The 17,373-nt window shown below is 41.9% G+C and overlaps 1 protein-coding gene across 8 annotated transcripts in view; it reads left to right on the top strand.

Moving 5' to 3' along the window:
- HIPK1 (homeodomain interacting protein kinase 1) overlaps positions 1 to 17,373 on the top strand; it is a 504,680-nt gene that overhangs the window by 377,240 nt on the left and 110,067 nt on the right. For all 8 annotated transcript variants that reach the window (XM_069238726.1, XM_069238723.1, XM_069238721.1 and 5 more), the window contains one exon: positions 14,227 to 14,443. In XM_069238726.1, the coding sequence (XP_069094827.1) occupies positions 14,227 to 14,443 (217 nt within the window). The remainder of the gene's footprint in view (positions 1 to 14,226; positions 14,444 to 17,373) is intronic.

A 17,373-nucleotide genomic window follows, 5' to 3' on the forward strand; every position in this document is an offset into this window, starting at 1 on the left:
TGGTCCAGCCAGCATACGTTTACAAAACACTATTGTCTCGAAGAAACAAGTAACATTGATGCAGCGGTGGGGCAGGCAGTGCTGAGGCATCTATTTCGTTAAGGTGAGCCTCTTACAACATCCCACCACCACAATCAAGGTATGTTCGATATGATTCTTCAGTTTCGTTAACATCTAATTTTATATTACAGTGCTGATTACTCTAATATTTTGCTTCATACTAGTCATAATACCAACGCTTCTTGATATTGTGTAAAAATGTTGTAGACTTCAGAACAACAGCGGCACATTTTGTAGCATAATATTCAGACATACACTTTTTTCGTATTACTGTTATTGATATCAGTTGGAGAATTACGATAAAACAACATGCTGATTAATTCACTAATTCTCCAACATTACTGCTCGTTACTCTGATTCAAGCATGTGAATCTATGAAAGATCCAATACTGGAGAAGAAAATTAGTTACTTACCTGTAACTGCAGTTCTCCAGTATTGGTATCTTTCATAGATTCACATGCGACCCACCCTCCACCCCTCAGAAGCTCCCCTAATATACAGATATTGAACTTCACACTTAAACTAGAAAATCTGAGGCAAATCAGCCTCTGTTGGGAGTGTTTGGGAGGGTGCTGAAGCATGATTGGTTGGCACTGAAGTTTGGGTCTTTTCACAAAACAAGGTGGATAGGCTATAACATATCCTATGGGGCCTACTGAGGCCTTCTGGTTTTAAAACTTACTGCTTTGTGTAGTTAAAGTTACCGTGAGGCTCCCACCTCGATGACGGGGATGATTCATGCATGTGAATCTATGAAAGATACCAATACTGGAGAACTGCAGTTACATGTAAGTAACTAATTTTCTTAATTAATAAGTGTAATTTTGTAACACTTATTTCTTCCTCAATTTTTGAATAGTGAAATGCTTATGATAATAAAACATTTGATCAGTGTGATATAAAAACGAGAGCACGGATTCAAAAGTATATAATTTATCTAGGAGGCATGCAACGATCTATGAACATGTTAAGCATAGACTAACATACACATACATATGTATATATACACACACATACATACACCATGCATGCCCACACACATATATATATATATATATGTTCGATGGCATGTGTAGTTGCAGATACACATGCTGTGCACATCCCGCCATCTGGTGTTGGGCTCGGAGTGTTACAAGTTGTTTTTCTTCGAAGAAGTCTTTTCGAGTCACGAGACCGAGGGACTCCTCCCATTTCGACTCCATTGCGCATGGGCGTCGACTCCATCTTAGATTGTTTTTTTTCCGCCATCGGGTTCGGACGTGTTCCTTTTCGCTCCGTGTTTCGGGTCGGAAAGTTAGTTAGAATCTCTGAAAAATCGTCGGTTTTGTTTGCGTTCGGTATCGGGTTAGTTACAACAGATCGACACCGAATTTTGAAAAGCTCCGGTGGCCCTTTGGGGTTTTTTCGATCCCCCATCGGGGCCTGGTCGGCCCGGCCACGTGTGACTTCAAGGCTGATGGAACGGACCCCATTCCGCTTCTGTCCAAAATGCCATAACAAGTATCTGTATACGGATCAGCATCTGGTCTGTAACTTGTGCCTGTCCCCAGAGCACAAGGAAGATACATTGGGATGAGATAACAACAGATACTTGGGTACTAGCAATTATCCAGCATGGTTATTGCATAGAATTCCTCGAATTCCCACCAACAGTCCCACCGAAAACACACAGTATGTCAAAACAACATATAGATCTTCTAGGACTAGAAGTTCAGGCATTGCTACAGAAAGAAGCAATAGAATTAGTACCAAAACAACAAATAAACACAGGAGTTTATTCCCTGTACTTTCTCATACCCAAAAAAGACAAGACTCTGAGACCTATACTAGATCTCAGAACATTAAATACCTACATCAAATCAGATCACTTTCAAATGGTTACATTACAAGACGTAATCCCACTGCTCAAACAACAAGACTACATGACAACACTAGACCTAAAGGATGCATATTTCCATATACCAATACATCCTTCACACAGAAAGTACCTAAGGTTTGTATTCCAAGGGATACATTACCAATTCAAAGTGTTGCCATTCGGAATAACAACTGCACCAAGAGTTTTTACAAAATGCCTGGCAGTAGTAGCTGCACATATAAGAAGGCAGCAAATACATGTGTTCCCGTACCTAGACGATTGGTTAATCAAAACCAACACGCTAAGACGGTGTTCACAACACACAAGATATGTCATACAAATCCTCCACAAACTAGGTTTCTCAATCAACTACACAAAGTCACACCTTCTGCCGTGTCAAACACAGCAATACTTAGGAGCGACAATCAACACAGCAAAAGGGATTGCCACTCCAAGTCCACAAAGAGTTCACACATTTCACAATGTGATACAGACCATGTATCCAAAACAAAAGATACAAGTCAAACTAGTGATGAAACTACTAGGCATGATGTCTTCATGCATAGCCATTGTCCCAAACGCAAGGTTGCACATGCAGCCCTTACAACAGTGCCTAGCATCACAATGGTCACAAGCACAGGGTCAGCTTCTAGATCTGGTGTTGATAGACCGCCAAACATACATCTCGCTTCAATGGTGGAACAGTATACATTTAAACCAAGGGCGGCCTTTCCAAGACCCAGTGCCACAATACGTAATAACAACAGATACTTCCATGATAGGGTGGGAAGCACACCTCAATCAACACAGCATCCAAGGACAATGGGACATACAGCAAAGACAGTTTCACATAAATCACTTAGAACTGTTAGCGGTATTTCTAGCGCTCAAAGCATTTCAACCCATAATAAGCCACAAACACATTCTTGTCAAAACAGACAACATGACAACAATGTATTACCTAAACAAACAGGGAGGGACACACTCGACACAGTTGTGTCTCCTAACACAGAAAATATGGCATTGGGCGATTCACAACCACATTCGCCTAATAGCACAATTTATTCCAGGAATTCAGAACCAGTTAGCAGACAATCTCTCTCTGGATCACCAACAGATCCACGAATGGGAGATTCACCCCCAAATACTAAACAATTACTTCCAAATTTGGGGAACACCACAAATAGATCTATTTGCAACAAAGGAAAACTCAAAATGCCAAAACTTCGCATCCAGGTACCCACAAGATCAGTCTCAGGGCAATGCGTTATGGATGAGCTGGTCAGGGATATTTGCTTACGCTTTTCCCCCTCTCCCACTCCTTCCTTATCTAGTAAACAAATTGAGTCAAAACAAACTCAAACTCATACTAATAGCACCAACATGGGCAAGACAACCTTGGTACACAACACTACTAGACCTCTCAGTAGTACCTCATGTCAAACTACCAAACAGACCAGATCTGTTAACACAACACAAACAACAGATCAGACATCCAAATCCAGCATCGCTGAATCTAGCAATTTGGCTCCTGAAATCCTAGAGTTCGGACACTTAGACCTCACACAAGAATGTATGGAGGTCATAAGACAAGCTAGGAAACCTACCACTAGACACTGCTATGCAAATAAGTGGAAAAGATTTGTTTATTACTGCCATAATAATCAAATTCAACCCTTACACGCATCTGCCAAAGATATAGTAGGATACTTACTACAATTGCAGAAGTCAAAGCTAGCTTTCTCTTCAATAAAGATACATCTTACGGCAATTTCAGCTTACCTGCAAATTACGCACTCAACTTCATTATTTAGGATACCAGTCATAAAAGCATTTATGGAAGGCCTAAAGAGAATTATACCACCAAGAACACCACCAGTTCCTTCATGGAACCTCAACATTGTCTTAACACGACTCATGGGTCCACCTTTTGAGCCCATGCACTCTTGTGAAATGCAATACTTAACATGGAAAGTTGCATTTTTGATTGCCATCACATCTCTAAGAAGAGTGAGTGAAATTCAAGCATTTACCATACAAGAACCATTTATTAAAATACACAGGCATAAAGTAGTTCTACGGACAAATCCAAAATTTTTACCAAAAGTGATCTCACCGTTCCACTTGAATCAAACGGTAGAATTACCAGTGTTCTTCCCACAGCCAGATTCTGTAGCTGAAAGAGCACTGCATACATTAGACATCAAAAGAGCGCTAATGTACTACATTGACAGAACAAAACTAATTCGAAAAACAAAACAACTATTTATTGCATTCCAAAAACCTCAAACAGGGAATCCAATTTCTAAACAAGGCATTGCTAGATAGATAGTTAAGTGTATTCAAACCTGCTATCTTAAAGCAAAGAGAGAGCTGCCTATTACACCAAAGGCACACTCGACCAGAAAGAAAGGTGCTACCATGGCCTTTCTAGGAAATATTCCAATGAACGAAATATGTAAGGCAGCAACATGGTCTACGCCTCATACATTTACCAAACACTACTGTGTAGATGTGTTAACTGCACAACAGGCCACAGTAGGTCAAGCTGTACTACGAACATTATTTCAAACAACTTCAACTCCTACAGGCTGACCCACCGCTTTTAGGGAGATAACTGCTTACTAGTCTATGCACAGCATGTGTATCTGCAGCTACACATGCCATTGAACGGAAAATGTCACTTACCCAGTGTACATCTGTTCGTGGCATTAGTCGCTGCAGATTCACATGCGCCCACCCGCCTCCCCGGGAGCCTGTAGCCGTTTAGAAGTTGATCTTGAACATTTGTAAATTTGTAAATATATTACTTTAAACTTCATTATGTACATACGTATTCACTCCATTGCATGGGCACTATTACTAGCATACACAACTCCTACCTCACCCTCTGCGGGGAAAACAATCTAAGATGGAGTCGACGCCCATGCGCAATGAAGTCGAAATGGGAGGAGTCCCTCGGTCTCGTGTCTCAAAGACTATCTTCGAAGAAAAACAACTTGTAACACTCCGAGCCCAACACCAGATGGCGGGATGTGCACAGCATGTGAATCTGCAGCGACTAATGCCACGAACAGATGTACACTGGGTAAGTGACATTTTCCATATATATATATATATATATATACATATATATATATATATATACATATATACATATTTAATTGTGAGTAAATATATATTTGTTAAACAGGTTTAAAGAGTATGTGTGTAATTTATTGTTATGACATAGTAGCAATACCTATTTCCTAAAGAACTATACATATCTAGAATATACACATAATCAGATTAAAATAGTTATAGGCATTTCCAGTCCATTGCTGTTTGAATATGTTGGTTATGAAGGAAAGAGCCAACTCTTGAGTAGTCTTCTAAAGACGAAATAGTTATCCGTGGATTTTTTATTTGGGGGCAATGAATTCCATAGTGAGGCTGCTTGAATGGAGAAGGATGTCCCACTTGTAGTCTGTTTCTTGTATGGTGGTGTTCTAAGACAGGGGGCCAGTCTTGAGCGGAGGTTTCTTTGTTGAATGTATTTGGTTATTTTGTTTCTGATAAAAAGCGGTCCTGTTCCATGTATAGCTTTGTGGGTGATAAAAAGCAGCTTGAAGGTGGATCTTCCGGCAATGGGTAACCAGTGTAGTGCTCGTAATGCAGGGGAGATGTGGACTTGTGGCTTTACATGTAATAGCCTTGCAGTGGAGTTCTGAATATGTTGTAGTTTTGTTCATAATAGATGGAGATGATTCCATGGTGGAGGCCATTGGCATAATCCATTTTGGATAGTACGAGAGAGATCATAACCTGCACCTTGTGTGGAAATCTGAGGTGGGGGGAAGATGCATCGTAGAGTCTTCAAGGTGATGAAGCTTGTTTGTGGTAATTTGTCCACTTGGGCATTCATTGTTAACTTGGATCCATGGTAATTCCAGGGTTTTTAACTTTCTCTGATAATTGAGGAGGTTGACGAGATCTTCAGGCCAGGTGCACAGTGGGGCATAATGTTTCCACTCACCACATAGGAGTATTTTTGTTTTGGAGGCGTTTAGTTTGAGATGGCTCCAAGTCATCCACTGATCAACAGCTCTGAGGCAACTGAAGATTTGTGAGTTTTCAATGTCTTTGGGGCATTCCAATTTAAGTAGTATTTGTGTGTCATCTGCACAGTTGTAGCATGTGAGTTGAAAATCATTGATCAGTTCTGGTAATGATATCATGTAGATGTTAAAAAGCAAAGGTGAGATGATTGATCCTTGGAGAACCCTTGCTTTTGTGAGATAGGGTTTGGATGAGTAGGTGGGAGAATAGATAATATTAGTTCTGTCTTGAAGGTAGGATGTAGTCCAGTCGAGAGCAGTCCCTTCTATGCCTGCTTCGTGGAGTTTTTGAATTAGGGTGTCTTGTTCAACCGTATCAAAGGCAGCCGAGAGGTCCAAGAGAAGTAGTGCAGCAACTCCATTGCGGTTGACTGTGTTTTTAAGATCGTCCCAGATTCCTATGAGTGCCGATTCAATGCCTCTTCCTGGGCGAAATCCAGTTTGATAGTCTGAAAGTATTGAATTGTGTTCAATGAATTGTGACATCTGGGCGAGTGCTGCTGTTTCTGTTAGTTTGCCACGGAAAGGTCCATTTGTGATTGGTCTGTAGTTGTTTGGGTCCTGCGGGTCTAGGTTTGTTTTCTTAAATAACAGGCTTATGTATGCCTTTTTCAGGACTTCAGGAAAAGTTCCTGTAGTTAAAGAGTTGATGATTCTTCTTACAGGTGTGGCAGCAGAAGTAGATAAAAGAACGTTCTTGAAGATGTGTGGTGGACAAGGGTCAGAAGGGCAACCGGAAGGCCTGCTTGCTATGACCAAATCCATAAATTCACCTTGTGATATTTGTTTGAAGGACTGTAGAGGCTGGGTTGGTTTATTCTTAGAGGGGATTTTAGGAAAGGGGCTGGTGCTGATGGTTTTCTTCTGTTTTAAATAGGAGTCCAATGTGTCTGCCTTGGTTGTGTAATGAGTTGCCAGTTTGTTTGTGAAACCTTTAGTGAGAAGACTTCCTTTCATGCATTTAGGTTTTCAAAATTCTTTGGTTGCAGATTTAGCATTTTCAATTCTGTCTGGGTAGTACCTTTTTTTTTTTTTAGCTTTTTTGATTGATGATTTGTATATTCTGTTACATTTGTGTAGCTGCAGTTTGTCTTGAATGTTTTGAGCCAGGTCTGCTGCAACCTTCTGATTTGTTGCTTTATCTTTTTTAATTCTTTGTTTCTCCAAGGTGTTGATTTTTTTGTCCTTTTTACTTTTTCTGAGTGATATTAGGATATCAAAAGCTTCCTGTGGCCACTCATAAAGCTTTGGAACAGAATTAATTGTATCTAGATCTGTGTTGGCTGTTAGTTGTGTTTCTAAGTCATCAAAATTGAGTTTGCTCCATGGTCAATAGGTGCATGTATGTAAGTAGTTGTGGGGGGGGTTGATTTGTGGTGTTTTATGTTGGAAAGTTATCAAATGGTGTTCTGACCACGTGATTGGCATGATACTATGAACGGTAACTAGATCTGGCTTAGCAAAAATGACATCTAGGATGTGTCCAGCGATGTATGTGAGATTGTGTACAATCTGATGTAGGTTCAATGCGACTAGGCCAGTGGTGATAGCTTTTGGATGGAGCATATTGGGATTGTCATACCAAATGTTTAGGTCCCCAAGAATGCATAGGTTTGAGTATAATGTAATTGGGTTTGAGTCGGTATCTAGAAAAGCATCTAGGAATGTAGAGTAGTTAGGAGGAGGTCTGTAAAGGAGGAGAATGTTATAGGAGAAAGTTGGAGAAGGGTGGCATCTGGTGAGGAGGGCTTCACAACCTTGTATGGAAATGTCTGTTTTACTGAGATTTATTGCTTGTTTGAATATTATAGCTAGTCCACCTCCTCTCTTTCCTACTTGGTTTTGGGTGATAGTTTGATATCCCGGAGTAACAGCTTCATCCAACACTGGGGCCATGTCATCTCCAAAACATGGTTCTGTTATAAATAGTAAGTCAGGTTGTGTGTCTGTGAGCAGGTTGTAGATGTGGTGCTTGTTTTTTTTGTTTTTTTTAGAGTGACCGAGCATTCATGAGCTGTCAGTTTAGAAAAAGTGTGTTAGTGCCAGTGTTGTTTTGTTTAGGAGAAGGGTGAGCAGAATATGTTCAGCTTGAAGCAAGTGTGTTGTTAGTTGTGATAACTGTGTGAGGGTCACAAAAGTCTTGTTTGTCAATATAGTGTTCCTCTTTAATCAGGTTTAGGAAGCATTTTTTGGGGTCTGTGTGTGTGGGTGGTGGACTTGGTGGCTGAGAGAGAGACATGAAGAGTGTACTGTTTTTTTGTAGGGTAGCCTTATGTAATAGACAAGGGGATGTGAAGTTGAGTGGCATGTTGTTTATTTTGTTTGCGTCTGTTTAGTGTGGATGGAGTATGGATTAGGGGTGGTGGAGGAGCATGTGGATCATAATGTAATAAGGCACTAAATTGTGCAGTGGATGAGAGGCGGGTGAATTAATGTTGCTGTGTTGGGGCGCTTGTGGTAGATGTTTGTGAAGAGTGAGAATGCAGGGTGAAGAGAGGACGGGATTTGTATTCTTTGTGTAGTCATGAGGGTGGGAGTAGGTGTGAAGATAAGTATATTGAACGTTTGTGTTGATTTGATGTGCTGGTGTGTGTGGTCTATTGTTTTGTGGAATAGTGAGAGGGGATATTGATGTAGTGGTTTTCAGTGAGGGATTTGTATGTGAGTGCTGGTGAGTGGAATTAGAGTATTACAGTGGGTTATGTGTATTGGAGATGAATGTATGAGGTGTGTAAGTGGGGATGTATGTGTGTCAGGAAAGTTTGTGTTGTGATGACTGGAAGAGGTAATATTTGTGGTGGAGTGTGAGGATTGTATGGTTGAGCGTAATTGGTGAAGAGAGGGTAAGCGCGTTTGTAGATGGTGTGTTGGAAGGCTGGGTTTAGGAATTGTCATGATGAAAGGTGGTCTGTGTGGAGCAATTAGAGGATAGTGTTGTTTTATATGAACAGGGAGTGTGTATCTGGAAGGCTGAAAGTAATGTATAGTGTGGTTTTGTGTTGTGTGGGTGATGGCAGGTTGTGTTAGTGGGAGTGGACAGAGTAGTGTTTGCTGTGATAATGAAGGTGTTTTACTGTTGTAGTTGTGGTAGATATGTGTAAAGGTGTGGTATGTGGGGTATCATGTTGGATAATGGGACATTGCAATCTGTATGCGGTCAGTTTGTGATGCAGGAGTTGGATGTCTTTGCAGATAATGTGTTTGCATGTTGATGGATATGAAGGGAGTAAGGTTCCTTTCTGAAAAATGGGAAATTGAGCAGCATTTCTGGGCCTTGGCCCTACCTGTCCTGAACAGGCCCAAATAGGCAGCTGCCCTTGTCCTCTCCGCCTCGCTGCCCTGGCTGAGACGCTCTGAGCCCTAGCCTTAAATAGCCCTACTGGCCAATAGAAACCTAGTCCTAACCCTAACCAAAAAGATTTGTAACCCTAATTCAAGCAACCAATGGGAGACCCAGCCCTAATCACCAATCATACCCCTAATCCTGACAACCAATCACAACCCCAACCCTAGAACCAGGAACCAATCAGAATCTCAGCTCTACTACCAATCACAAGCCCAGCCCAAAAACCAGGAACCAATCAGAATCTCAGCTCTACTACCAATCACAAGCCCGATTCCAATGCTTTACTCAACACAGACACACACACCCTCTTCCCCCCCTCCTCCAAACATTGCCCATACCAATATAAAAAGATGGCAGCAATTAATGATGGGGGTTACTTTAAGACAACCTTCCTGGTAGAAGTACAGGTTTCAAACCTGAGGTCCAAGTGAACATAATAAGCAGCCCGTTTAATGGACAGCAATTATTTGGAAACTCCATTGATGAAAGCTCAAATCAGCTGAAAAGAGACAACAGGACTACAAAATCCATAGGTGCATTACAGTTCTGAGGAGAAGTACAGAGGGGCTCTTTCCCAGCAAGAAGACCATCCACGAGGGGTAGCTTCCATTCGGGGTGTTCTCATCCGAGCTTCCATAGTGGCACACAGCCACCTCCTCACAACAGGGTTGGCAGTATAAGCAACATAAAAGGAAATCATTTCATGGGAGAGTTAGAGGTAGAGGACAACCAGCAAGAGGAGGTTTAACTCCAGCAATTAAATGACTGCATTGCAACATCAAAGAAAGCTTCTGTGAATCAAGACAGCAAAAAAACAGGGTTCCATCACATTTCACCAGTCAGTGGAAAATTAAAAAATGTTCTCCAGGAGTGGAGAAAAATAACTTTAGACAAATGGATTCTAAATATAATATAATTCTGATATTTTGCACAGAATTAGTAAAATACCCACCATAGGGGGGCAAAAAAAGATACATTCAGTTTATTTCCTAATAACAAAAGTAGACTTATCCCTGCGACCAATATTAGATCGCAGGTACATCAATACATTTATAAAACACAAAAATTCAAGATGACAACTTTACATGGATCCTAAATGTAGTTCTTCAACCACTCATGAAAAAAACATTTGAGCCATTACACAAAGCAGCTTTACAGATGTTAACATTAAAGACTGCTTTCCAAGTACTGTTGCTTCCCTACGCAGGGTTAGTGAGTTACAAGCACTCATTATTCAAGAACCCTACTTTCAAATTCACAAAGACAGAATTGTCATGAGAACAAATCCACGTTTTATACCAAAGGTAGTCTCCCAGTTTCACAATAACCAATCTATTCAAATTTCCAGTTTTTTTCAAAGTCCAAAGAGACAAGCGGAAAAAACTTTGCACACATTGAATTCAAGGCGCTCCATCATGTACTACATTGAAAAGACAAAACCTTTCAGAAAAACACAGCAATTCTTTGTAGCCTTCTCAGAAAACTATCTGGGAAGAGCCGTTACGAAGAACAATATTACGAGATAGATTGTGCAATTAATTCAGTTATGTCACACCAATGCAGGTGAAGCATTTACCTATAGCACCTGGACCACCCTCAACACGGAAGAAAGGAGCTACCGTTGCCTATATGTCAAACATTCCATTGCAAGAAATATGCATGGCGGCAACTTGTGCATCAGTGCACAAATGTACAAAACACTATTGCATTGATATACAAATTAACAAAGATGGACAGGTGGGACAAATGATGTTAAAGCATCTCTTTACATGTCAATGCCCATCTTCATTCCAACAACCACAGTAGTCAAACTGTTTTACAATCAGTGCACAGCATGTGAATCCAGAAAAGTTCATGCCACAAAACATAAAAGTTTCTTACTTGTAGGTGTAATTTTGCAGCTTGGGGATTTTCTGTATTCACAAGCAACCTACCCACCTTCACCAAGAAGATGGGGAAGAAGAGTAACAAAAAAAATCTGAAGTTGGCGAACTAAGGTGGGAACATCCAGGGGAAGGGCAACCATGTCATAAGGAGACACCAAATGGAGGTTCTGTTGACGCCACCAACAAACAAAGGTAGAAAAAGAAGACGAACAAAACATTTTGGGGAAATAGTAGAACATCCGGAGCCAACCACTAGATGGCAGAATAATGCACAGCATGTGAATCCAGAAAATCTTCAAGCTGCAAAACTGCACTTATAGGTAAAAAACTGTTACGTTATACCTCATATGTATGCTTACTACACACTAATTTGACAGTATCTGTCTGCATTGCAGGCCACATATCGGGCATGTTCCCAGTTCAACGGGGAAACTCATCAGGGATCTCCCCTTTCCCCTTTGTTTGTGCTGGCGATTGAGCGCCTAGCTGTTTGAGTAAGAATGGATGCTCAAGCAAGAGTATTTGATGGAGTCCAGAATACTCAAGATAGGATGGTATTGTATGCGGACGACATACTGTTCTCCTTGGCGGACCCTGGGCCCAAGGGGCCCGCACATCCTTCAGATCATGCAGATATTCGGCGAAACATTGGGCCTATACATACATTTATCTAAATCCGCCTTATTACCCTTAAATGGCTACACGGGGCTATTTGAGTGGGCACTGGATATATGGGTATCGGAGAAGGGTCCTAATTACCTCGGGTTGCACTTATCACATAATAGGGAGTGGTCCTGGGCTAGAAACACTGAACCTGCGGTGGTCAGAGTACAGGATGAAAGTAGGGCATGGTCAGTCCTTGCTTTATTGTGGACGGGCCAATGAACAATCTTCAAGATGGTTTCCCTTCCAAGAATGTTATATCTGTTTCAAAACTATTCGTACGCCATATCCCGCTTTTAATCTACCTATAGAGGAGGAATTGCCTCTGCTGACCTGTACTTTTACTACGCAGCCTCGCAATTAAGAATCAATGACTGGTGGTGTCGCCATTACGGCGACCCCGCATATGCAACTGAGAGATGGGCTATGGGCAACACACCACTACTTGAATACCAATATAGTAATATGAAAACTGATCAACTTCCCTCTGCAACACAGGTTGTCATCAACACTTGACGAAGTATACTACAAAGCATGGGTTGGTGGGACTAACTGAGATGACTCCCTTATGGCATGCCACAGTCCTGCAACAGGTGGACCAGATTGAGGGGTTTGGGAAGTGGGAAACAATCGGCATGTCAACCCTGTGCGACGTCATGGATGATACAGTTCTGAAATCGTTCTAGGGACTTCAGCAGGATTATCAATTACATTGCATCCAATTCCATTGATACTTGTAATTGAGACACACCATCACTCCTTACGTTACATATATGGACATGTTGCCTCAGTTTAACCCTTTAGAGGGGCAAACTCTTGGTGGACGACCCTGGAGATCACAAAATCCCCAAAATATACAGCTCCCTAGTAATCAACAGCACACACCCACGGCTCTCCGGCGATCCTGGGAGACTGACGTTGACACCTTGGATGATGACGATTGGACTGAGGCAGTGCAGGAGCCACAGGACGCTGCCATCTCGGCATGCCTTCATCTGATCCAATTAAAGTACCTACACAGGGTCTACTACAGAAAGCATTACTTGTGGTGAATGGGGGTGGCAGCATCCCCACTGTGCCTCCGGTGTCAGACAGCAGATGGCACGTTTATGCATACCGTATGGGAATGTCCTACACTGGATCATTTCTGGAGTCACTGGCTGCTTTAGTAAAGTACTTTCATGGATCATTCCATTAAGCCCTGGACTGATCTTATTGCACATCTGACAGCTTAGGGAATAGCAAATACAAGCGGACACTCCTTAGAGGGACATAGCTCGGCATGGACGTCAGATAGTGCACCCTCTATGAATGAGTGGAAATGAGGCCTGGATTACGGCATGGGGCTAGAAATACCAGTAAATGTTGGCAAGGGGGGGGGGTGTGCCCACACAAACATTTCAAAATATGGCAGATAGGCCGAATACAGGCACATAGTTTTGCCTCCCGTACGTGAGAGATCAGGAATTATTGTACTTCATGACGTGGTTGGGAATTACAACCAGATTTACATAATGTGATTTAGGGCTCCTGGGGTCGGCAGAGGGATAGGGGTGGGGATTGGGTGGCTACAGATGCTTGATTTGTTACTGTTATAAATCGTGTTACCACAAACGTTAGCTGTATTATACCGGCCTCGGCCGGTCTATGTTAAAGCGCAATAAAATATTATTTTTTTAAAAAGTCACCACTGAGTAAAATGGTGAGGGTTTAATTGACAGCTGTGAAAAGGTTAGTGAAAATCAAAGCACATTGACCTATTTGAAAATATTCTCAGGTTTGGCTTTTTCTGTTATTGCGTAACTGATTGAATACGTAAAAAATGCAAACTCTTATTTGTTTCTGTCCTTCAGTGGGTATTTTATGTGTAAGCCGGTGGGGGGTGAAAATAACATGTCTGCTGTCAGAACTGTGCTTGAATAAACCTTACTATGACAGCTTGTTTTGTGGCACCTAATCCCAATTACGAGCATCATAAATACAAGACATAAGTCCTGTTAATTTTTAAGAAAAACAGCTATCATATACCAACAAAACATTACAAAAGACATCACACAGGGAGACAAATTGAAAACTGGTATTTGCTACTTGGTTGCAACATTTAAGTTAAAATGTGATTATGTCCTGCTAATCCTGATGCATAAGCACAAGGATGGGACTGGGCCGCATTGACAGAAATGGGCTGCCTCTGTTTCTCCAACTATTCAACATTTGTATTCTACATAAACCATTTACCTGCATTTGCTTTTTATAAATGTGGATGCCTCGCATGTAGATGGAGTGAGTATGTGCAGCTCATACGTTTTTCTTCTCAGGCCAGTGTTTTGGCATCGAGCTCAACAGCTGCCGCCACCCTTTCTCTGGCAAATTCCGATGTCTCCCTGCTGAACTACCAGCCTGCCCTGTATGCGCCGTCAGCAGCTCCTGGAGTGGCACAACAAAGCGTATCACTGCAACCTGCAACAACACAGCTTTGTGCACAGACCGATCCTTTTCAGCAGACCTTCATTGTTTGCCCGCCCACTTTTCAAGGTAGGTCAACTGACTGTTTTATTGTTCATGAACATCAAAAAAGTTATCCACAGTCTGTGCATGGACAACAGTTAATGGATATGATTTAATAATGCGTTTAACTAGGGTTTGTCTTCTCTTTTTCACATGGTTTAAAATAATTAGCATTTTTTAACTAAATCAAGCAATGAGTGGGCAGATCAAATGTAGCCAGTGTGTTTTGTTATAGATAATATATTTGATTAAAAACCTTTTTTCCACACATCATTTAAGATTGGTTTGAGCTAGGACAACATTCAGTTGAGTGAAAATGCTTGATTTATAAACCATTTACAAATCAGTGAGCAAGTGCATTCCTCTTTTCAGGCTATCAGTGTGCAGCTAGAATTGGCAGTGCAGATCCTTCTAGGCAAGCCTAGGCATTTAAGGTTAGCAGGGGCTTTAGTTGTGGTTACAGCCCTCTCGCGATAGTGACAGATTCATGTAAACAACATTTATGGCGAGGTAGATCTTGGTCAAGAAAATCTTCATGAAACTATGAACTTAATATAATTGAACACACTTGTGGGGATAAGATTTTGTCAAAATTCCTGTGTTTCAAAGACTGCTGCTAAACAGAAGAGCTATTTGGATGCCATCAGCAATGCCACAAATGATATCCACCACACTAGAATATATTTACGTTTGTAAGGAGCCTCTTTCCCATTTTTCCACAACAAAATGCCTTTAAGAGACACAATTCTAAAATTGAATAGTTGGGTTTTTCAGCGTAAATCTTTTCTGCATTTATGTGCTGTTCATAATTCTGCAATCTAGTGGTTAGGTCCGGAATTCTCCTCTTGTTGTCCTCTTTCACGCTGCAGGGCGTTGTCTGTTGTTAACATTTGGTGCCTTGTCCTTACCTCTCCTTAGTTCAGACGCTTGCCCCAGAAGCCCCTGTGTGTGGTAGCCATTTTCAGATATTTTTTTTTCCACCTTTCAGCCTGGAACCTACGGCTGAGTGCTCTCCCAACATCGAAAGAAAAGAGGAAAATATGATGGTGTCATACAGTTCCAGATGTTATAACCTACATTCAATATGATAGTGGATATGAGTTATCCTCTTCTCCTATACTCTAAGGTATCCTTCGGAAAACATCGAAGAATAGATGGGGCAAGTAAACAGCCACATAGGGAAGGTCTGGGAATGCCACAACCAAAGAAACATTTTCACTGGTGGCTATGGAGAACATGCCCTTTAGTTTTCTTTCAGAGAGACAACCACCAGGTTTGCAAACTCTGCTTGCCAAGGGACCACAGCTCCCGAGTGCTTTGTGTGTCGAATTCAAACTGAAAACACTAGAAGCTAGAGAGAAGCAGAGATAGGAACACTATGCCACGGAGGCCCAGAAGAGCAGCTCATCACTGCGGGACCTCTGTTGAGTGAGAAGGAGGATAATGTTGCTGAGTGCAATGAAGGAGAAGGCTCCAGTGTTGAGGTGGAGATAATCGACATTAACCGGGAATAGACACAGGGAAAAACCCATAAAAACAGGGTTAACCGAACCGAGGCCTTTAGATTGTGAACCCTCAAAGACTGTCTTGTTGCCAAAGCACTCGTCGACCAAAGGAAAATTGAAGAAGAAAGAACCCTTCAGGTTCCAAAACCTTGGGGAGACTGTGCATCAGAGGGGTCTGGAAACCGGAAGAAGCACCCCAGGACACTAATAAACTAGATCTAAAGATTATCTTCTCAGTAGTAAAAGCGTTTCAGACACAAGTATGGGAAACTTAAATGCAAATACAGATGGCCAACAAAACAACGTTTTACTTCAGCTATTAGAGAGGTACAAAATGCTTGGCCCTATTAAAACTACCACAGGAAATCTGGAGGTGGGCAATCCGAAGTAAGATAAAACAAACAGCAGTTCACCTTCCAGGAGTGGACACCGTGGAAGTGGACAAGCTCATCAGGCAAGCAACCATATCCCACAAATGGGAACCAAACTAAAGAATTGTTGAAAAAGGGTTTCAGTTGTGGGGGACACCACATAGAGACCTGTTTGCAGCATCACAGAATGCGATATGCCCAAAACGTAGTGTCCAAGCATCCACACTGCCACTCCCAGGGGAATGCCCTGTCGATTGCCTGGTCAGGGAATGTGCATACAGTTTTCCAACAATCCCTCTAATACCGGTAGTAATAAACAAGTGCAACAGTTGCACATGACATTAATCATGATTGCCCCCCAATGGGCAAGTCATTCGAGGTTTTCAGACCTAATAGAGATAGCACAGGACAACATGCAAAAGCTACCAGTCTCGCATGACTTGCCATCCATACAGAAGGGGAGTAGTTCTGCACCCAGAGCCTAATACTCTGAGCTTAGCTGCATGGCTCCTAAGGACATAGAATCCAGACATTTCAGAGAGAGTTGTGGAAGTTCTAAGGGAAGCTTGAATGCCAATTACAAGAAAAAGTTAAACCATCAACTGGGAAAACTACACAAGGTGGTGCCAAAAGTCTGGTTTGTTCAAAAACAGGGTGCAGCAGACTACAGTCACCAGATACCTAACTCACTCACTGGACAACAAAGTGACCTATGCCTTTTTGAAAGTTCACTTACCAACTATAGTAGCATACCCAAGGGGTCATGTAGGCAGAAGTTTCCTCACTATTCCAGTTACTTAAAGGTTTCTGGAAGAAGCTAATTGAATAGCTCCTTCTCCATCCCCTCAAAATGCCCCCTAAAACCCACGTGGAACCTAAACGTGCTAACTGTCGCTAGGTAAACGCATAACAGGTAAAGGGGTGAAGAGGCCACTAATGTAGGGTCGTCCTTGGAGCCCCCCAAATGTCCAAGGCATGGATTTCAGCGTGATCAAAAGGTCTCATGACCATAATGCCTGATTGTATACGTTTCGCCACACCCAGCTACCACGCTTTGCAGTCAGTGTGGGGCTGAGCCTGT

Source organism: Pleurodeles waltl, chromosome 6 (genome assembly GCF_031143425.1).
Source record: "Pleurodeles waltl isolate 20211129_DDA chromosome 6, aPleWal1.hap1.20221129, whole genome shotgun sequence".
Taxonomy (NCBI): Eukaryota; Metazoa; Chordata; class Amphibia; order Caudata; family Salamandridae; genus Pleurodeles; species Pleurodeles waltl.